Below are 22,151 nucleotides of genomic sequence, written 5' to 3'. Positions count from 1 at the left end.
TTTAAACGTCTTATCAGCAGTTTTAAACTTTTATCTTAAGAGGCGATGCTTCCGTCCGATTCGCCGTCTTTCAAAGGACTGAAAAATAGTTAAAAAAATCTAAGTTAGAACAAATTTTTTTTATGGTTTATCAAAACGATCGTACCCTTTGTGCGATCTTGAGCAGCGCGTCGTAGGTAACCTGCCCCGTCTGCTTTACCATGCCATGGAACACCTTGGAGTCTGCCTCCGTCAGCAGCTCGTAGGGAGTGCCGAACTCCAGCACCCGACCTGCGTCCATGACCAGCACCTTGTCAGAGTCCATGATAGTGTGCAGGCGATGGGCTATCGTGAGCACTGTGCACTTCTTAAACTTGTTCCGAATGGTGGCCTGTATGAGGCCGTCCGTCTGGGGATCTACATTTGACGTGGCCTCGTCCATCACCAGGATGCGGTTCTCGCGGAGAATTGCCCTGGCCAGGCAGACCAACTGCCTCTGACCCACACTGAAATTAGTTCCACCGTCCGCGATTTTGCTCTGCAGCCCGCACGGCAAATCCGCTACTACTTCCTTGAGCTTTACCTCTTCCAGAGAACGCCAAAGTTTCTCATCGCTGTACTCCTCAAAGGGATCCAAATTGTATCGAATACTACCAGAGAAGAGAACCGGCTCTTGAGGAATAATGGAGATCTTCCTACGCAGATCATGCAAGCCCATTCCGTCGGTGTCTCTCTTGTCGATGAGGATGATTCCGTCGTTGTAGGACAAGCAGAACAAGGCGTTGATTAGTGATGACTTTCCTGCCCCGGTGCGACCCACAATGCCCACCTTCTCCTGAGGCTTGATCTCAAAGCTGAGGGCCTTAAGGACATTCTCCGCCTTGGGGTCGGGCACGTAGCGCAGACTTAGCTCGTCAAAGACAATGTTTCCCTCCTCTGGCCAAGACTTTGGGGGCTTCTTGTCATCAAGTGCCTCAAGGTCACCCTCCGGCTCAATTTCCTCATACTCCACCACTCGCTCCACTGCAGTCATAATGTTCTCCACTTCGGCGGATTGACGCAATCCCCACTGTACATAAGCTACTAAGCTCATGGCCTGTTAAAATGGATAGACTATTATGAGTTTCTTAAGTGGCTATTGGACTCTCACCTGAGTTATGGCCAGTCCCACCAGAGCTCCATTTTCTGGTGGAAAAAAGGAGAAGCTGATCGTTACAATGGCTGTGTAAATTCCACAAAAAAAATCCAGCCAATTAGCGAAAGCACGTGAGCAGCTTAATAGCATGAAATGGGCTGAGCTGTGCATGTCCTGATAACTATCGAACTCCTGTTCCAGGAGGTGCCTAGACTCAAAGGCCCGAATAGTGGACAAGCCGGAGAGGGATGCCGTGACATGTGAGTAGACAGGTGATCGAGCTGAGAAATCCAGAACTAAAATATTTAACTAACAGGCTTGAGATCTCACTTACCTATGGCCTCAATCCGTTTCAAATCCCGTGAGGTTTTCAAATAAAAAACGCGCACCTGATAGAAAAGAAAGCCTAGGACGATGGTCGGAATGAGGAGTATAGGATTCACTACGGCTATTATAGTAGCAACTCCCATTAGGGCGAAGAAACTTTTTATGAAGTCTTGTAAGGCTCTTGGCAGGACCTCACCTATCTGAACTAAGTCCTTAGAAAATCGATTCAGAATCTGGCCAGAAGGATTTGTGTTGAAAAAATACATGGAAGCTCGGGAAATTCCTCTGTACATGGAATTATGCATCCTAACAGAGGCCGCTATAGTGCACCTAAACAGCATCATAATAGCAATAAGATAAGCCACATTGGTTAGAACTACTATTAAGAAATACACCAAGATTTCAAAATGTTTGGGGTCCAGCGACCAGCCCATGTCCTGCAGCCAAATGAGCGTCTGATACTCTTTTCCTTCGGAAGCCTCCATACTATTTTCGCCTTTGTTGTGATTGACCCTAAAAATAAATTTGAAATACTAATGTTTCATTTATGGTATTCAGTTCTCACCAGTGGGTCAGGAATAAGTCAATCATCGAAGAAAGTCCTTGGAAGATGGCCCAGGCTATAAGCATCAGCGAAAAAGCAGTCACGCCTCCGCCAGCCCTCATGTATTTTAGGTACACGTCCAGTCCGACCTTGCCAGAGGCCTGGTACTCCTGTCCCTTTTCTTGCTTATTGCTCTTTTCATCCGAATTGAGATCCCCCAAGGACTTTAAGGACCTCTCACTCTGGTTTCTTTGCATCTTCAATGGCGAAGGGCCTTCTGGCACCTCCTCCGATTTCTTTTCCGTCCCATCGCTCTCTGCTTGTTTCAGGAGTATTGTAAAGTCGACTCCCGAATTACGTAGGGATTCGAAAGACCCCGCAGCCACCGCTTGACCCTTGTCCAACACCATGACCTCATCGCATTGCTGAATAAACTGCAATTGATGTGTGACCAGGATGACGATACGATCACGCAGATATCCACGGATGCACTTCTCGAAAATGTGGCGGGCTACGTGGGTATCTACCGCACTGAGTGGATCGTCCAAGAGGTAGATGGAGGCTTCCCGATACACCGCCCTTGCCAAACTAATCCTCGCCTTCTGCCCTCCCGAAAGGGAAGCTCCTCGATCGCCCACAATAGTTTGGTCCTTAAATGGAAGCAGGTCGAAGTCACGCTCTAAAGCACAATCCTTCACCACTTTCCAATACCTTTGGTGGTCCATGGGCTGTCCAAAGAGGATGTTTTGGCGCACAGTTCCGGAGAAGAGCCACGGTTCCTGGGCAGCATACGATATGGATCCTCTCTTCTTGATCTCTCCCGACAAGACGGGCAGTTCCCCGAGAATAGCTTGGAGCAAACTGGACTTACCGGAGCCTGTGAGACCCACAACCGCCAGTAAGGTGCCCGATTTTATCTGCAAGCTTACTTCATTCAGAGTGCATTCTGGAGATTTGGGGTCCCATTTTGCTGTTAATCCATAAACATAAAGCTCAGCCCCCAATGGACGAGGTACGAGCTTAGTATGAGGAGTGGATGAAAGTAGTGTCGTTTCCTCCCCCTCAACCTCATTCTCTTCTGGATCTTCCACAGCAGTTATTTGATCCATCTCTTCCAATTGTAAGAAGGCTTGGACACGCTTAAGGGAAACCCAGTATTCCGCCGTCTGCGTAATGCCCATAGCAAAGAAAATCGACATCGTTTCGCGCAGGATGTTGTAATAAGCGATGATTAGGAAGGCAACTTCGGATGTAAGGACCTGGGCTATCATAGCGTAGCCCACCAAACTGATAAAAGTCGAGGCACGACTAACAAACACGGACAAGGAGAAGTGAAGAACTGTAATGAAGTCCCTACGTCGATTAACATCAACTTCCTTTTTGCGGATGTAGGACACGATTCGCTCGAACGGTAGCTCCCAGGCGTACATTTTAATCGCCTGGATGCCCGTGATGATCTCGCGCATCAGTCGAACACGCTCGTCGGTGCACTGGACCGACTTTATCCTCAGCCGTGCCGAAATTTTTCCTACGTATAGATTAATTGGAATGAAGAGCAGCATAAAAGCGACTCCAAGCACGGCAGGAAATCCAATCTGAACAAATAAAATCAGTAGCTTCAGTAGCTTTAAAGTGGGACCTAAGTTGGACCTACCTCCTGGTACATTACAAAAGTTATTAGAAACATTTGCAAAGGACCCACCCACAGATAGTGGCCATGGTAGATTATGCTGTCAAGTTGGCCCAAGTCGTTGGATATCAGATTAACAACATGTCCTGCCGTGGTGTCATTTAAGGATGCTTTGCTTAGCCGCAGAGCCTTTCGATAGACCAAGCTGCCCAAGCCCACGCGGATCTTGAAACCTTTAATTGTAATCTGTACAAAACAAATTTTATTCAATAAGAGTTCTTTACTTACAAACATGGCACACTGCGAACATGTATGGATGAGTAATAATCGATCCTAGACTACTGGACAATATTAGTGCACCTGCGTAAATATTTCCATCCGTTTTAGAGCTAGAATCCTGGCTGTATTTATATATAAGGCTTCGCAGGAGAAGCGGTTGCAGTCCTCGGAGCACAACCTCCATTAAAACCAACACGAGCCCGAGAAGTCCGAAGTACCAGCCATGCTTCCGCAGTAGAACCCTTATAAGGCTGGGCTTACCCTTTGAAGTTTTCATATCTTGGTCCCATAGGATACCTAATTGGTTTCCCAGAGTATCTAAAAGAGAGCAGTATATGTATTTCCAAGTGGTCGAAATAAAGATAAAACCGTTGTCAGACGACTTGTCTTTTCTATTAGAATGATGAAGCTCAAGAACTTTATTATGTAGCTGATTCTTAAAGGTCATAAACATAAACTAATAAAACTTACCAGACTTGTGCTCTTTTAGGACCTTGTACAAATCATTAGCACCTAATGTATCCTTTCGTCCTTTGATAAAAGTGGGTATAGTGTACCTTCATTAACCATTTGAACAATAATTTTATAAACCATTTGAAAGGTAAAAATACATTTAATTACCAGAAACATGCCGTTAAAAGAAAATTGGAATGTTCCCGGGGATTTTCCGGAAGCTCTTCGTTATTTACTGATTGCATTTTATCTAATTGTTTAATTTTAACTATCCGTTTCTACACCTCAAACGACCTTGACCTCATTTCAAATAATTCAAGAATTCTTTCCGTATCTCGAATTTAAAGAACGTCCGCGTGCCTGGGAGTCCATAAACCTACTAAAGCAACCCACATAAACCTAAAAATCTAATCTTACCATGTCGGCTGAGACACTTACTTTCCCCAAAAAGATTAGTTATATAAAGATAACCTTTTATTTTTACACATTTGATCAACAATTTTAAACTATTAACTTAAGAGGCGATGCTTCCCTTCAGATCTTTTCCGCTTTCGAAGTACTGAAAAATAATTTAAGGAGATCTTAGTTAGAAACCATGGATTACCAATGTATATCAAAAGGATCGTACCCTTTGTGCAATCTTAAGCAGCGCGTCGTAGGTGGCCGGCCCCGTCTGCTTCACCATGCCATGGAAAACCTTGGAGTCTGCCGCCGTCAGCAGCTCGTAGGGAGTGCCGAATTCCACCACCCGACCGGCATCCATGACCAGCACCTTGTCCGAGTCCATGATCGTGTGCAGGCGATGGGCTATCGTGAGAACTGTGCACTCCTTGAACTTGTTTCTGATGGTGGCCTGGATGAGGCCGTCCGTCTGGGGATCTACATTGGCCGTGGCCTCGTCCATCACCAGGATGCGGTTCTCCCGAAGAATGGCCCTGGCCAAGCAGACCAACTGACGCTGACCCACACTGAAATTGGTGCCGCCCTCCGTGATTTGGCTTTTTAATCCGCTAGGAAGATCGGCCACCACTTCCTTGAGCTTTACCTCTTCCAGGGAACGCCAAAGTTTCTCATCACTGTACTCCTCGAAGGGATCTAGGTTGTACCGCATACTGCCAGAGAAGAGAACAGGTTCCTGGGGAATAATGGAGATCTTGCTACGCAGATCATGCAGGCCCATTGCGTTGGTGTCTCTCTTATCGATGATGATGGATCCGTCGTTGTAGGACAAGCGGAACAGGGCATTAATCAGTGAGGACTTTCCTGCCCCGGTGCGACCTACGATCCCCACCTTTTCGCGAGGCTTGATCGCAAAACTAAGGGACTTTAAAACGTTGTCCGCTTTAGGATCGGGCACGTATCGTAGACTGAGATCTTCAAACAGGATGCTACCCTGCTCTGGCCATGTCTCTGGAGGCTTTTCGTCAGCCGGTGCCTCTAGCTCACCCTCTGGCTCAATGTCCGCGTACTCGACCACTCGCTCCACTACAGTCATAGTGTTTTCCAAGTCCGCAGTCTGACGCATTCCCCATTGCACTATACCTGTCATGCCCATAGCCTGTAAAGTATAAATATTAAAATTATAGAAATTCGGAATTGCTTTGATGTTTACCCACTTGTGTTATGGCTAGACCCACATCGCCTCCACTGGACGGAGGAAAGATAAAGAAACTAAGCGCAATGACTGCTATGTAGATGACACAAAGAATTTCGAGCCAGTATCCGAAGGCGCCGGATGTGCTCATAAACATATAAAAGGCTGAGCTGTGCATGTCCTGGTAGCTATCAAATTCCTTTTCTAAAATGCACTGAGCTCCGAAGGCTCGAATTGTGGTTAGACCCGTCAACGTGGCATTTACATGCGAGTAGACAGGAGAACGTGCTGTGACGAGAAAAGGATACGATTATAACTCCTCTTCTATAAAAACATTCTTAAAAAATCCTTACTAATGGCCTCAATGCGCTTTAAATCCTGGGATGTCTTCAAGTAAAAGGCCCGCAGCTGATAGAAAATAACTCCGACTACCACCGTTGGTAACAGGAATACTGGGTTCACAATGGCAATGAGGAAGACTATTCCGCCTAGTTCCAGGAAGACCTGCATAACATTTAACATGATGGAGGGCAACTCCTCGTCCAATTGGCCCAAGTCCTTAGTAAAACGGTTCAGGATTCTTCCTGACGGGTTCGTATGGAAGAAGTACATGGCGGCTCGAGTGACTCCGTGTAACATAGACCTGTGCAGCCGAATGGAAGCCCTCATTGCCGCATTGTAGAACACAAAGAATCGGGATACTATCACCACAATGGTCAGGACGGTGATCAGTGTAAAAATATAGGTGTCCAGCGTTTCGGGTTCCACTGACCAGCCCAGTTCATGCAACCGCACCGAAATATGCGACTCCAGATCGCCGGAAACAAATGTGGAGTTTCCAGGCTGAACTAAAGTGCCCCTCTTGGTTACCCTGAAATTTATCGATCATAGTTATGTGCCACTCGAAACCTTTTCAATACTTGGAAAATATCTCACCAGTAATTAAGGAAGTAGTCACCTAGCGAAGCCACTGCCTGAGAGAGCAAACAAAAACCCATTATCAGCGAGAAGACGAAGAAGCCACCGCCGGCCTTGCAGTATTTTCCGTAAAGATCCAGGCCGACTGTTCCAGTTTCCTGGTGCTCCTGGGTAATCATCTGCTCTGCCTCAGGATCCGATGGTTCCTTTTGAGGTTCCACGACAAGACTCGGAGAAGTATTAGCTTGTTCGCTCTTTAGTTCACTACTTGGAGAAGCAGCAGCATCCCGCCCTTCCCCTTTTGGATCGGCCAACATGGTAGCAAAATTCAGACCCGATTCGTGTAGAGACTGATACGTTCCCACAGCATTCACCTGACCCTTTTCCATGATCAGGATCTGGTCGACATTTTGAAGAAACTGCAATTGATGAGTGACCAGGATAACAATGCGATCGCGCAAATAACCCCGTATACACTTCTCAAAGAGGTGGCGAGCCACATGGGGGTCCACCGCACTAAGTGGATCGTCCAAGAGGTAGATGGAGGCCTCCCGGTACACGGCCCTGGCCAAGCTGATCCTCGCCTTCTGCCCTCCCGAAAGGGAAGCTCCGCGATCTCCCACATACGTTTGGTCCTTATATGGAAGAAGATCAAAGTCACGCTCAAGAGCGCAGTCCTTCACCACTTGCCAGTACCTTTGGTGGTCCATGGGTTGGCCAAACAGGATGTTTTGGCGCACGGTACCGGAGAAGAGCCAGGGTTCCTGGGCGGCATACGACACGGACCCATTCTTCTTGATCTCGCCCGACTCGATGGGCAGTTCGCCGAGAATGGCTTGGATTAGACTGGACTTACCCGACCCAGTGAGACCCACAACAGCCAGTAAGCTTCCGTGGTTCACCCTCAAGTTTATACCATTCAAAGTGTACTCAGGTGATTTGCGGTCCCACTTCGCTTTCAACCCAGATATGGCGAGTTGGGGATTCTGCGAAGCATCCTTTTCGGGTTTTTCGGAAAGTGATATATATCGTTCCTTTCCCGCGCCCTTTTCTGATTCTACCACTATTTCCAATTCAGTCGTCTCTTCTAATTGTAAAAAGTTCTGGACCCGTCTTAAGGAAACCATATAATCGGCTGACTGAGTTATGGCAGCAGCAAATAAATTACTCAACGTAATTTTAAGGATATTGTAGTAAGCTGTGACGAAGAAGGCCACTTGCGGACTAAGAGTGTTTCCAATTATCGCAAAGCTCATTAAACTGATGAAAATGGAGGTTCGCGATACAAAGAATATTAGGGATTTTGTGATACCTCCAAGGTAGGCCTTATGGCGAAGTGCCTTAATTTCCAACTTCCTGGCGTAGGATACGATTCGCTCAAAGGGCAGCTCCCAGGCATACATTTTGATCACCTGAATGCCCGAGATTATCTCGCCCATCAAGCGAACTCGATCGTCGGTTTTCTCTGCACTTTTCAGTCGTAAAGCGGCGGTCTGTTTCCCAAGGTAAAGATTTAAGGGAATGAAAAGCATCATGAAGCCAACTCCAATTAAAGCTGCCACTCCAATCTAGAAGAAATAAAAAGAAGAAAGGTATGTGCTTAAATGTACCTCCGTAAAATGCCGCCAAACATATCTTAGCTTTGAGGTCAAGCTGGTTCTCGAAAGTCAGCTATAGAATATAGTCTGAGGATTCTTATGAAATGTGCATTTTGTAGCTTTCAGCCAAATTGTTATTTCCTCTAAAAGGTTATACAAAAATCAAATGAAATATTTACCTCAGAGTACATCAGATATGTAATAAGAAGGGTTTGCAGAGGGCCCACTATTAAATAATGTCCATAATATGAATCGGTAGTCAAGCGGCCAAGGTCGTTTGATATAAGATTCACTACATGTCCGGTCGTGGTGTCTCCTAATGCAGTCCTGCTCAGCCGTAGAGCCTTCTGATAGACCAAGCTGCTTAGGCCCACACGGATCTTAAAGCCTGCAATTTCAATCGGAAATGATGGGATCAAGGGCTCCGGTATTTATCCAGATAACTACCAACATACCCAGGTTTCTAATAGTGAACAAGTACGGATATATATTGATAGTAAGGAGGGCGAGAGTCAGGATCAGTCCGCCTGCATATATGTATCCGGTCTCCACGGAATCAGATCCTTGGTTGAAGTAGGATATGAGCTTCAACAGGAAGTAAGGTTGCATCGCGCGAAAGCATATTTCCACAATTAATATAAATAATCCGAGGAATCCGAAATAACATCCGAACTGTCGCAGAAGGACTCTAAAAAGATTGGGATTCCCATTGCTCGTTTTTACTTCTTGGTCCCATAAGGTACCTAATTCATTGCCCAATTTCTCTAAAAGGGGAGAAAACATTAATAAAAATCTTATCAAATATGAAATTTTCCTAAAGAGTTTATATTATTAAAAGATTTTATTATTTTACTGTAAGATGACATTCTTTTTATACGAAACCATATCTTATCGTATTATCATTACTACATCACTAAATATGTTTCCAGACATCATAAAATATCTTGATATAAGTTGGATGGCTACTAACCTTATTTAAACATAAGATATTTAGAAACCATTTTAATAAAATCTCTTTATCCTGAATAAAATCGAGGCTTTTCTTTTAAAAATGTCTATTGCATTAAACCACTAACCATACAGCATATGCTTAAAATATGGTTAGTGATTAAACTTAGTATTTATATTAAACTAATCGTACCAGACTTGTGCTCCTTTAAGACCTTATATAAGTCCGTAACATTTAACGTTATTTTGCTTCCTTTAACAAACATAGGTATTGTATACCTGAAATATTTTATTCAAATTATTTCTTACTAGTTTATAGTTTTTTTTAAAGACCTACCAAAAGCTGTGGGCTGAAATAAAGTTTGAATGTTCCCGGGGATTTTCCGGGAGATCATCCGAAGTCACTGCTTTCATTACACATTTTTCCCCCATTTTCAACTTTAAGGCCTAAAGACTATTAAGTTTAATAGACTCCCTTGAAATAAGCTCTAAATTCACAGTTAAAATCAATCTATTCTATTTTATTCCACACAAAACTAATTGAAAACAATACTGATGATGAAATCCGACCGCGTGTCTAGGAGAACGGAAGCCAACTGCTGCTCTTTACTTTTGATTATCAATGTTTATACCAAGCCAAAAAATATAAGTGTTTAGTGTCTCGACTGTAAAATACCTAGTACTTTATTTTTGTAGACAAAAAATAATACGAATTTTTTCACAAATAGACTAGAATAAAGAAAAGTCAACGCCCAACAAGAAATCGTTTTTAGATGTCTTTGGAAACAAAATAATAATGCTTATAGAATCAAAAAAAAACTAATTTTGAAAAAGTAATTCCCTATACTACCCTTGAGCTCAAACCAGTATTTGATTATACGAGTTTTTTTATCAGTATAGTTAACTCTCTTCTAGTTTTTAATAAAGTGCGAGAAATTTGAGTTTTTGGGAAAAAGTAACCACCTACAAATTGACAACAAAAAGTGGTTTGCGTACATTATCCATGTATTTAATTTTTTAAAAAATTGATAAACAAATCCCTGTCATATTAAAATAATAAAGAAATAAACTTGCTGATAATAAATAGTTTTTGCTTTTAGTACAGATTATAGATAACAAATTCAAATTTCGAAACCCGCGCGTTTTTCAAGTATATTTTATTAGAGAAGTATTGTTAATTGCTATGAATGTATTGGACATTTTGGATTTCTTGAGACAGTTCATATTGAATTTATTTTGAGAGGCACTTCTTTGTAGTTAATGAACGTAACATAAACAAGTAAGCAGTAATTAAAGCTACCGAGGCATTTAAAAATACAAATATGAGTTAATCTATCTAATCCCGACAGTGAATAGGTTATCCAAGCAATAACATTGGGTAGGTCTCTCTAAAGTCTTAAGAAGAAAGGCGCCGACTTTGGTGCTTTCCATCTTCAAATGCCTGAAATTAAAATAAAGAAAGATGAGTACAAATTTACTCCCATATTAGTTTTTTCATACTTTTTTTGCTATCTTGAGCAGACCGTCGTAGGTAGCCTGCCCTGCCTGCTTCACCATGCCATGGAACACCTTGGAGTCTGCCTCCGTCAACAGCTCGTACGGAGTGCCAAACTCCACCACCCGTCCGGCATCCATGACTAAAACCTTGTCCGAGTCCATGATCGTGTGCAGGCGATGGGCTATCGTGAGAACTGTGCACTCCTTGAACTTGTTCCGGATCGTTGCCTGGATGAGGCCGTCCGTCTGGGGATCCACATTAGCCGTGGCCTCGTCCATCACCAGGATGCGATTCTCGCGCAGAATAGCCCTGGCCAGGCAGACCAACTGACGCTGACCCACACTGAAATTGTTACCGCCCTCCGTGATCCTGCTCTGGAGCCCGCTAGGAAGATCCGCCACCACTTCCTTTAGCTTTACCTCCTCCAGGGAACGCCAAAGTTTCTCATCACTGTACTCCTCGAAGGGATCTAGGTTGTAGCGCATACTACCAGAGAAGAGCACCGGTTCCTGGGGAATAATGGAGATCTTGCTACGCAGATCATGTAGGCCCATTGCGTTGGTGTCTTTCTTATCGATGATGATGGATCCGTCGTTGTAGGACAGGCGGAACAGGGCGTTGATCAGTGACGACTTGCCCGCCCCGGTGCGTCCCACGATGCCCACCTTCTCTCGGGGCTTGATCTCAAAGCTGAGAGACTTCAGGACTTTGTCCGCCTTCGGATCGGGCACGTAACGAAGACTGAGCTCGTCGAAGATTATTTTTCCCTTCTCCGGCCATGACTTTGGAGGTTTCTTCCCATCTGGTGCCTCTAGCTCACCCTCTGGCTCAATGTCCTCGTACTCGACTACTCGCTCCACTGCAGTCATAGAGTTTTCCAAGACCGCAGTCTGACCAATTCCCCATTGCACCATTCCAGACATACACATAGCCTGTAAAACAAAATATTACTTGTTTTGGGTTGGGCCTTTCAGGTTTACCCACCTGTGTTATGGCCAAACCCACATCACCACCATTGGCCGGAGGAAATATAAAGAAGCTTAGCGTTATAATTCCGAGGTAGATCACACACAGGCTATCCAGCCAATATCCGAAGGCGCGAGATGTGCTGAAAAACATATAAAAAGCTGAGCTGTGCAAGTCCTGGTAGTTGTTGAATTCTGCCTCCAGAACACGCTGAGCCCCAAAGGCTCGAATTGTGGTTAGACCCGTCAACGTGGCATTTACATGCGAGTAGACAGGAGAACGTGCTAAAAAGGAAGGACCTTATACCTTCTTTTCTATAAAAACATTCTTAAACAATCCTTACTAATGGCCTCAATGCGCTTTAAATCCTGGGATGTCTTCAAGTAAAAGGCCCGCAGCTGATAGAAAATAACTCCGACTACCACCGTTGGAAACAGGAATACTGGGTTCACAATGGCAATGAGGATCACTATTCCGCCTAGTTCCAGGAAGACCTGCATAACATTTAACATGATGGAGGGCAACTCCTCGTCCAATTGGCCCAAGTCCTTAGTAAAACGGTTCAGGATTCTTCCTGACGGGTTCGTGTGGAAGAAGTACATGGCGGCTCGAGTGACTCCGCGTAACATAGACCTGTGCAGCCGAATGGAAGCCCTCATTGCCGCATTGTAGAACACAAAGAATCGGGATACTATCACCACAATGGTCAGAACGGTGATCAGTGTGAAAATATAGGTGTCCAGCGTTTCGGGTTCCACCGACCAGCCAAGTTCATGCAACCGCACCGAAATATGCGACTCCAGATCGCCGGAAACGACTGTGAAGTTTCCAGGCTGAACTAAAGTTCCTCTCTTGGTTACCCTGAAATTTATCCATCATAGTTATGTGCCACTCGAAACCTTTTCAATACTTGGAAAATATCTCACCAGTAATTAAGGAAGTAGTCACCTAGCGAAGCCACTGCCTGCGAGAGCAAGCAAAAGCCCATTATCAGCGAGAATACGAAGAAACCACCGCCGGCCTTGCAGTATTTTCCGTAAAGATCCAGGCCGACTGTTCCAGTTTCCTGGTGCTCCTGGGTAATCATCTGCTCTGCCTCAGGATCCGATGGTTCCTTTTGAGGTTCCGCGACACGATTCGGAGAAGTAGATTCGGAAGTATTAGCCTGTTCGCTCTTTAGTTCACTACTTGGAGAAGCAGCAGCATCCCGTCCTTCCCCTTCTGGATCGGCCAACATGGTAGCAAAATTCATACCCGATTCATGTAGAGACTGATACGTTCCCACAGCATTCACCTGACCCTTTTCCATGATCAGGATGTGGTCGACATTTTGAAGAAACTGCAATTGATGAGTGACCAGGATAACAATGCGATCGCGCAAATAACCCCGTATACACTTCTCAAAGAGGTGGCGAGCCACATGGGGGTCCACCGCACTAAGTGGATCGTCCAAGAGGTAGATGGAGGCCTCCCGGTACACGGCCCTGGCCAAGCTGATCCTCGCCTTCTGCCCTCCCGAAAGGGAAGCTCCGCGATCTCCCACATACGTTTGGTCCTTATATGGAAGAAGATCAAAGTCACGCTCAAGAGCGCAGTCCTTCACCACTTGCCAGTACCTTTGGTGGTCCATGGGTTGGCCAAACAGGATGTTTTGGCGCACGGTGCCGGAGAACAGCCAGGGTTCCTGGGCGGCATACGACAGGGACCCATTCTTCTTGATCTCGCCCGACTCGATGGGCAGTTCGCCGAGAATGGCTTGGATTAGACTGGACTTACCCGATCCAGTGAGACCCACAACGGCCAGTAAGCTTCCGGGGTTCACCCTCAAGTTTATACCATTCAAAGTGTACTCAGGTGATTTGCGGTCCCACTTCGCTTTCAACCCAGATATGGCGAGTTGGGGATTCTGCGAAGCATCCTTTTCGGGTTTGTCGGAAAGTGATATATATCGTTCCTTTCCCGCGCCCTTTTCTGATTCTACCACTACGTCCAATTCAGTCGTCTCTTCCAATTGCAAAAAGTTCTGGACCCGCCTTAAGGAAACCATATAATCGGCTGACTGAGTTATGGCAGCCGCAAAGAAGTTACTCATTGTAACTTTCAGAAGATTGTGGTATGCGGTGATGAGGAAGGCTACTTGCGGACTGAGAGTATTTCCAATTATCACAAAGCTCATTAAACTGATGAAAATGGAGGTACGCGATACAAAGAATATTTGGGATTGGTTGATGCCTCCAAGGTAGGCCTTATGGCGAAGGGCCTTAATTTCCAACTTCCTGGCGTAGGACACGATCCGCTCAAAGGGTAGCTCCCAGGCATACATTTTGATCACCTGAATGCCCGAGATTATCTCGCCCATCAAGCGAACTCGATCGTCGGTTTTCTCCGCACTTTTCAGTCGTAGAGCGGCGGTCTTTTTTCCGAGGTAAAGATTTAAGGGAATGAATATCATCATAAAGGCAATTCCAAATACGGCAGCCACTCCAATCTGCATACATTTAAAAATGGTTAAAATAACAAAACAAAGCTAATCTAAATTTACCTCCGAGTACATTAGATAAGTGACTAGAAGGGTTTCCAGAGGACCCACTAATAAATAATGTCCGTAATACGTATTGTTGGTCAACCGACCCAGGTCGTTAGATATAAGGTTAACCACGTGTCCTGCCGTGGTAGCTCCCAAGGCGGTCTTGCTCAGCCGTAGTGCCTTCTGATAGACTAAGCTGCCAAGGCCCACACGGATCTTGAATGCTGGAATTCCAATCGAATTTTATATAATTAAGGTTTTAGGTCAGCAGAGCTTTTAGGTTAAGATCAAAACTCAACATACCCATATGTGCAACGGCAAATGCGCATGGATATACATTCAAGGTATACAGAGCGGAACTTAGAATCAGTCCGCCTGCATAGATGTATCCGGTCTCCACAGAATGAGATCCATCGTTAAAGTAGGAAATAAGCTTTACCAGGAAGAAAGGTTGCATCGCTCGAAACAGTATTTCCACCATTAATATGACTAGGCCCAGGATTCCGAATTGCCATCCAAATCGCCGTAGAAGGACTCTCAAGAGATTCGGACTCCCATTGGAAGTTTTCAGTTCCTGGCTCCATAAGGAAGCTAATTCATTGCCCAACTTGTCTACAAGATACGAACCATTCATTCAAATGTTATCTAAATTTTCCAAAGAAGATTAAAGTTTTAATTATTTTACTGTTATATCTGTAGCTGTTAAAAAAAACATGTCTTATCATTCAACACGTGTTTATAAAAGCCAGTTGATAGATTTAAAACAGCGAAACTAGTTCGCTAACTAAAGCAAACAGAAAGTCATGTTTATTTATAAGTCGATTTATCGACTACTAACCTTTATAAAACATAACTTGTTTAGGAACCTTCATAAAAAAATTATGTTTTCTTAGCATTATAAACGATATGTCTGGAAATCCAGACTCTTCATAAAAAATGCTATACAAATAAAACTAAGGAAAATTATTCATACCGGACTTATGCTCCTTCAAAACCTTATATAAATCCGTAACATTTAATGTATTTTTACTTCCTTTGATAAACGTAGGTATTGTATACCTGAAATATTTTATTAAAATATAAACCTTTTAGTTTTTATTTTATAAATTATGAATAATTAATTTTATATTTAATGAATTATATTTTTATAAAGACTTACCAGAAACTGGCGGCTGAAATACAGTTTGAATATTCCCGAGGGTTCTCAGGAAGATCATCAGACGTCACTGCTTTCAGTACACATTTTTCCCCCATCGTCACCTCTACATTCGAGTAAAAACAAATGTGCCATATTGAATTAGTTGGGAATTTAGTCAGTTGAAAGGCATAAGAATTATTAGACTTTATAGACACTTATAAAAACATTTCGAAGCGTTCATTTGTATTGAAGGTATAGATCCTTCGATCTTTATATTATTTTATACTTTTGATCAACTGACTACAGAAAGAATCTATAGAAATTCTTCTAACATTAAAAATTCGTTCAGTTTAATGGCAGCTTTGAGTAAAGTCACCTTAAAGACGTCCCTTAAAGACCCCTCCAAGGATGTCTGCAAAGATTCCAGTTGATAGATTTAAAACAGCGAAAATAGTTCGCTAACTAAGGCAGACAGACAGTCGTGTTTATTTATAAGTCGATTTATCGATTCATAATGCTGTTCCGATCAGGAGTATTTATACTTAATATGGTCGGAGATGTCTCCTTCCCGGCGCTGCACACTTTTGACCAAAGTAATAATAATACCCTTTGTGAGGGTCCGAGTCCGAATCTTAAAAATCCGACCGCGTGCCTCGGAGACCAAGAGCCAACTGCTGCTCTCGACTTTGGAATAATACTCTTTTCACCATGACAAAAAAAAGTCGAATAATTAAGTGGGTCGACTGTAAAATACCCAGTAATTCTTATAACACTACTATAGCTTACCTAGTTTACTTATCGGGAAAATTAAAAAAAATTTCCTATTAGATAAAAATAATAAAGATCTGTTCTCTAGAGAACAATAAAATGTTGACAAAAATGTAAATATAATTATTCTTTAAGAATATGTACTAAAACCTCAAAACTTTATTTAAGATCAACCCAGTATTTGATTATTCGAGTTCTTTATCAACATGGTCACTCTCTTCTAGTTTAGATTTTGGGAAAAAACTTATCTTCCACAAAATTGATAACATTAAATGGTTTTCGTACATGAATATTTTTTTAATGACTGATAAAACGAGTCCCTCATACTGTAAGACATAGCAATAAAGAAATAAGCCATGCTAATAATAAATATTTTTTTCCTTTATTTCAGATTGCTCAAACCAGTATTTGATTATACGAGTTTTTTTATCAGTATAGTTAACTCTCTTCTAGTTTTTAATAAAGTGCGAGAAATTTGAGTTTTTGGGAAAAAGTAACCACCTACAAATTGACAACAAAAAGTGGTTTGCGTACATTATCCATGTATTTAATTTAAAAAAAAAAAACTAATAAACAAATCCATGTCATATTAAAATAAGAAAGAAATAAACTTGCTGATAATAAATAGTTTTTGCTTTTAGTACAGATTATAGATAACAAATTCAAATTTCGAAACCCGCGCGTTTTTCAAGTATATTTCATGAGAGAAGTATTGTTAATTGCTATGATTGTATTGGACATTTTAGATTTCTTGAGACAGTTCATATTGAATTTATTTTGAGAGGCACTTCTTTGTAGTTAATGAACGTAACATACACAAGTAAGAAGTAATTAAAGCTACCAAGACATTCAAAAATACAAATATGAGTTAATCTATCTAATCCCGACAGTGAATAGGTTATCCAAGCAATAACATGGGGTAGGTCTCTCTTATAGTCTTATGAAGAAAGGCGCCGACTTTGGTGCTTTCCATCTTCAAATGCCTGAAATTAAAATAAAGGAAGATGAGTACAAATTTACTCCCATATTAGTTTTTTCTTACATTTTTTGCAATCTTGAGAAGACCGTCGTAAGTAGCCTGCCCCGTCTGTTTTACCATGCCATGGAACACCTTGGAGTCTGCCTCCGTCAACAGCTCGTACGGAGTGCCGAACTCCACCACCCGACCTGCGTCCATGACCAGCACCTTGTCCGAGTCCATGATCGTGTGTAGGCGATGGGCTATCGTGAGCACAGTGCACTCCTTGAACTTGTTCCGGATCGTTGCCTGGATGAGGCCGTCCGTCTGGGGATCCACATTAGCCGTGGCCTCGTCCATCACCAGGATGCGATTCTCGCGCAGAATGGCCCTGGCCAGGCAGACCAACTGACGCTGACCCACACTGAAATTGGTTCCGCCCTCCGTGATCCTGCTCTGGAGCCCGCTAGGAAGATCCGCCACCACTTCCTTCAGCTTTACCTCCTCCAGGGAACGCCAAAGTTTCTCATCACTGTACTCCTCGAAGGGATCTAGGTTGTAGCGCATACTACCAGAGAAGAGCACCGGTTCCTGGGGAATAATGGAGATCTTGCTACGGAGATCATGCAGGCCCATTGCGTTGGTGTCTCTCTTGTCGATGAGGATGGATCCGTCGTTGTACGACAGGCGGAACAGGGCGTTGATCAGTGACGACTTGCCCGCCCCGGTCCGTCCCACGATGCCCACCTTCTCTCGGGGCTTGATCTCAAAGCTGAGAGACTTCAGGACTTTGTCCGCCTTTGGATCGGGCACGTAACGAAGACTGAGCTCGTCGAAGACTATTTTTCCCTTCTCCGGCCATGACTTTGGAGGCTTCTTGTCAGCTGGTGCCTCTAGCTCACCCTCTGGCTCAATGTCCTCGTACTCGACCACTCGCTCCACTGCAGTCATAGAGTTTTCCAAGACCGCAGTCTGACCAATTCCCCATTGCACCATTCCAGACATACACATAGCCTGTAAAACAAAATATTACTTGTTTTGGGTTGGGCCTTTCAGGTTTACCCACCTGTGTTATGGCCAAACCCACATCACCACCATTGGCCGGAGGAAATATAAAGAAGCTTAGCGTTATAATTCCGAGGTAGATCACACACAGGCTATCCAGCCAATATCCGAAGGCGCGAGATGTGCTGAAAAACATATAAAAAGCTGAGCTGTGCAAGTCCTGGTAGTTGTTGAATTCTGCCTCCAGAACACGCTGAGCCCCAAAGGCTCGAATTGTGGTTAGACCCGTCAACGTGGCATTTACATGCGAGTAGACAGGAGAACGTGCTAAAAAGGAAGGACCTTATACCTTCTTTTCTATAAAAACATTCTTAAACAATCCTTACTAATGGCCTCAATGCGCTTTAAATCCTGGGATGTCTTCAAGTAAAAGGCCCGCAGCTGATAGAAAATAACTCCGACTACCACCGTTGGAAACAGGAATACTGGGTTCACAATGGCAATGAGGATCACTATTCCGCCTAGTTCCAGGAAGACCTGCATAACATTTAACATGATGGAGGGCAACTCCTCGTCCAATTGGCCCAAGTCCTTAGTAAAACGGTTCAGGATTCTTCCTGACGGGTTCGTGTGGAAGAAGTACATGGCGGCTCGAGTGACTCCGCGTAACATGGACCTGTGCAGCCGAATGGAAGCCCTCATTGCCGCATTGTAGAACACAAAGAACCGTGATACTATCACCACAATGGTCAGGACGGTGATCAGTGTGAAAATATAGGTGTCCAGCGTTTCGGGTTCCACCGACCAGCCAAGTTCATGCAACCGCACCGAAATATGCGACTCCAGATCGCCGGAAACGACTGTGAAGTTTCCAGGCTGAACTAAAGTTCCTCTCTTGATTACCCTGAAATTTATCGATCATAGTTATGTCCCACTCGAAACCTTTTCAATACTTGGAAAATATCTCACCAGTAATTAAGGAAGTAGTCACCTAGCGAAGCCACTGCCTGAGAGAGCAAACAAAAGCCCATTATCAGCGAGAATACGAAGAAACCACCGCCGGCCTTGCAGTATTTTCCGTAAAGTTCCAGGCCAACGGTGCCCGTTTCCTGGCGCTCCTGGGTAATCATCTGCTCTGCCTCAGGTTCGGATGGTTCCTTTCCAGGTTCCGCGACAGGATTTGAAGCAGTAGATTCGGAAGTATTAACCTGTTCGCTCTTTAGTTCACTACTTGGAGAAGCAGCAGAATCCCGTCTTTCCCCTTCTGGATCGGCCAACATGGTAGCAAAATTCAGACCCGATTCATTTAGAGACTGATACGTTCCCACAGCATTCACCTGCCCCTTTTCCATGATCAGGATCTGGTCGACATTTTGAAGGAACTGCAATTGATGAGTGACCAGGATAACAATGCGATCGCGCAAATAACCCCGTATACACTTCTCAAAGAGGTGGCGAGCCACATGGGGGTCCACCGCACTAAGTGGATCGTCCAAGAGGTAGATGGAGGCCTCCCGATACACGGCCCTGGCCAAACTGATCCTCGCCTTCTGCCCTCCCGAAAGGGAAGCTCCGCGATCTCCCACATACGTTTGGTCCTTATATGGAAGAAGACCAAAGTCACGCTCAAGAGCGCAGTCCTTCACCACTTGCCAGTACCTTTGGTGGTCCATGGGTTGGCCAAACAGGATGTTTTGGCGCACGGTGCCGGAGAACAGCCAGGGTTCCTGGGCGGCATACGACAGGGACCCATTCTTCTTGATCTCGCCCGACTCGATGGGCAGTTCGCCGAGAATGGCTTGGATAAGACTGGACTTACCCGACCCAGTGAGACCCACAACGGCAAGTAAGCTACCGTGGTTCACCCTCAAGTTTATTCCATTCAAAGTGTACTCAGGTGATTTGCGGTCCCACTTCGCTTTCAACCCAGATATGGCGAGTTGGGGATTCTGCGAAGCATCCTTTTCGGGTTTGTCGGAAAGTGATATATATCGTTCCTTTCCCGCGCCCTTTTCTGATTCTACCACTACGTCCAATTCAGTCGTCTCTTCCAATTGCAAAAAGTTCTGGACCCGCCTTAAGGAAACCATATAATCGGCTGACTGAGTTATGGCAGCCGCAAAGAAGTTACTCATTGTAACTTTCAGAAGATTGTGGTATGCGGTGATGAGGAAGGCTACTTGCGGACTGAGAGTATTTCCAATTATCACAAAGCTCATTAAACTGATGAAAATGGAGGTACGCGATACAAAGAATATTTGGGATTGGTTGATGCCTCCAAGGTAGGCCTTATGGCGAAGGGCCTTAATTTCCAACTTCCTGGCGTAGGACACGATCCGCTCAAAGGGCAGCTCCCAGGCATACATTTTGATCACCTGAATGCCTGAGATTATCTCGCCCATCAAGCGAACTCGATCGTCGGTTTTCTCTGCACTTTTCAGTCGTAAAGTGGCGGTCTGTTTCCCAAGGTAAAGATTTAAGGGAATGAATATCATCATAAAGGCAATTCCAATTATAGCAGCCACTCCAATCTGCATAAATTTAAAAATGGTTAAAAATTAAAGCAAAGGGAATCCTAATTTACCTCAGAGTACATTAGATAAGTGATAAGAAGGGTTTGTAGAGGACCCACTAATAAATAATGTCCATAATACGTATCGTTGGTCAACCGACCCAGGTCGTTAGATATAAGGTTAACCACGTGTCCTGCCGTGGTAGCTCCCAAGGCGGTCTCGCTCAGCCGTAGTGCCTTCTGATAGACTAAGCTGCCAAGACCCACACGGATCTTGAATGCTGGAATTCCAATCGAATTTTATATAATTAAGGTTTTAGATCACCAGCGCCTTAAGATCAGCACTCAACATACCCATATGTGTTACGGCAAATGCGTATGGATAAAGATTTATGGTAAACAGAGCGGAACTCAGGATCAGTCCACCAGCATCCAGTCTCCACGGGATCAGATCCATCATTGAAGTAGGAAATGAGCTTTAGCAGGAAGAAAGGTTGCATCGCTCGAAACAGTATTTCCACCATTAATATGACTAGGCCCAGGATTTCGAAGTGCCATCCAAATCGCCGTACAAGGACTCTCAAGAGATTCGGACTCCCATTGGAAGTTTTCAGTTCCTGGCTCCATAAGGAAGCTAATTCATTGCCCAACTTGTCTACAAGATACGAACCATTCATTCAAATGTTATCTAAACTTTCCAAAAAATATTAAAGTTTTTATTATTTTGCTATTATAAATGTAGCTGTTATAAAAAAAACATATCTTATCATCCGACACGTGTGTAGATAAGTCGACACTTTATGTTGCCAGACAATCTGTAAATCCGTTGCGTTGCTACTAACCTTTATAAAACATAATCTGTTTAGGAACCTTCATAAAAAATTGTATTTTCTTAGCATAATAAATGATATGTCTGGAATCCAGAATCTGCTTTAAAAACTCTTTATAAATAAAACTAAGAAATATTATTCATACCGGACTTATGCTCCTTCAAAACCTTATATAAATCTGTAACATTCAATGTATTTTTACTTCCTTTCATAAACGTAGGTATTGTATACCTGAAATTGTATTTTTTTTAATTTCAAACGTTTTAGTTTTTATTTTAGATATTATGAATTACTAATTTTATGTTTTATTAATTATATTTTTATAAAGACTTACCAGAAACTGGCGGCTGAAATACAGTTTGAATATTCCCGAGGATTCTCAGGAAGATCATCAGACGTCACTGCTTTTAGTACATATTTCTCCCCCATCGTCACCTCTACATTCGAGTAAAAACAAATGTAACATATTTAATTATTTAAGAATTTAATTAGTTGGGAGGCCTAAGAATTATTATTACATCTTTGGGATAAAGACGACTTAAAG

The 22,151-nt window shown here is 43.6% G+C and overlaps 4 protein-coding genes across 6 annotated transcripts; all 4 read right to left on the bottom strand.

Annotated features, from left to right (window-relative positions):
- Positions 1–130: 130 nt before the first annotated feature.
- LOC108125976 (probable multidrug resistance-associated protein lethal(2)03659) lies at positions 131–4,711 on the bottom strand. The gene is made up of 8 exons (XM_017242363.3): positions 4,516–4,711; positions 4,366–4,451; positions 3,904–4,212; positions 3,640–3,848; positions 2,007–3,580; positions 1,449–1,954; positions 1,130–1,395; positions 131–1,075 (listed from the first exon to the last, which is right to left on the bottom strand). The coding sequence occupies exons 1-8, from the start codon at positions 4,590–4,592 to the stop codon at positions 131–133; spliced, it is 3,972 nt and encodes a 1,323-aa protein (XP_017097852.2). The 5' UTR covers positions 4,593–4,711.
- A 139-nt stretch (positions 4,712–4,850) lies between these two features.
- Positions 4,851–9,846, bottom strand: LOC108126025 (probable multidrug resistance-associated protein lethal(2)03659). Its single transcript, XM_017242442.3, has 9 exons — positions 9,743–9,846; positions 9,599–9,684; positions 8,913–9,221; positions 8,637–8,845; positions 6,878–8,427; positions 6,295–6,812; positions 5,964–6,229; positions 4,976–5,905; positions 4,851–4,906 (listed from the first exon to the last, which is right to left on the bottom strand). The coding sequence occupies exons 1-9, from the start codon at positions 9,835–9,837 to the stop codon at positions 4,862–4,864; spliced, it is 4,008 nt and encodes a 1,335-aa protein (XP_017097931.2). The 5' UTR covers positions 9,838–9,846; the 3' UTR covers positions 4,851–4,861.
- A 758-nt stretch (positions 9,847–10,604) lies between these two features.
- On the bottom strand, positions 10,605–16,194 carry LOC108126024 (probable multidrug resistance-associated protein lethal(2)03659). 3 transcript variants are annotated; one of them, XM_017242438.3, is made up of 10 exons: positions 16,141–16,194; positions 15,556–15,658; positions 15,370–15,455; positions 14,700–15,008; positions 14,412–14,620; positions 12,796–14,357; positions 12,213–12,730; positions 11,888–12,153; positions 10,906–11,835; positions 10,605–10,846 (listed from the first exon to the last, which is right to left on the bottom strand). In XM_017242438.3, exons 2-10 carry the CDS (start codon positions 15,648–15,650, stop codon positions 10,802–10,804), a joined length of 4,020 nt encoding a protein of 1,339 aa, XP_017097927.2. In that variant the 5' UTR covers positions 15,651–15,658; positions 16,141–16,194; the 3' UTR covers positions 10,605–10,801. The 3 variants fall into 3 exon arrangements, with proteins under 3 accessions (XP_017097927.2, XP_017097925.2, XP_017097928.2); XM_017242436.3 differs by having other exon boundaries at positions 10,606–10,846; positions 16,077–16,194; XM_017242439.3 differs by lacking the exon at positions 16,141–16,194 and adding an exon at positions 15,911–16,029 and having other exon boundaries at positions 10,606–10,846.
- Positions 16,195–17,240: 1,046 nt separating this feature from the next.
- LOC108125792 (probable multidrug resistance-associated protein lethal(2)03659) lies at positions 17,241–21,150 on the bottom strand. The gene is made up of 7 exons (XM_017242122.3): positions 21,132–21,150; positions 20,850–21,058; positions 19,235–20,796; positions 18,652–19,169; positions 18,327–18,592; positions 17,345–18,274; positions 17,241–17,285 (listed from the first exon to the last, which is right to left on the bottom strand). The coding sequence occupies exons 1-7, from the start codon at positions 21,133–21,135 to the stop codon at positions 17,241–17,243; spliced, it is 3,534 nt and encodes a 1,177-aa protein (XP_017097611.3). The 5' UTR covers positions 21,136–21,150.
- Between the last annotated feature and the right edge of the window lie 1,001 nt (positions 21,151–22,151).

Source organism: Drosophila bipectinata, chromosome 2L, assembly GCF_030179905.1.
Source record: "Drosophila bipectinata strain 14024-0381.07 chromosome 2L, DbipHiC1v2, whole genome shotgun sequence".
Taxonomy (NCBI): Eukaryota; Metazoa; Arthropoda; class Insecta; order Diptera; family Drosophilidae; genus Drosophila; species Drosophila bipectinata.
The sequence above is the reverse complement of the archived record's forward strand: the minus strand, read 5'-3'. Positions and strand labels throughout refer to the sequence as shown.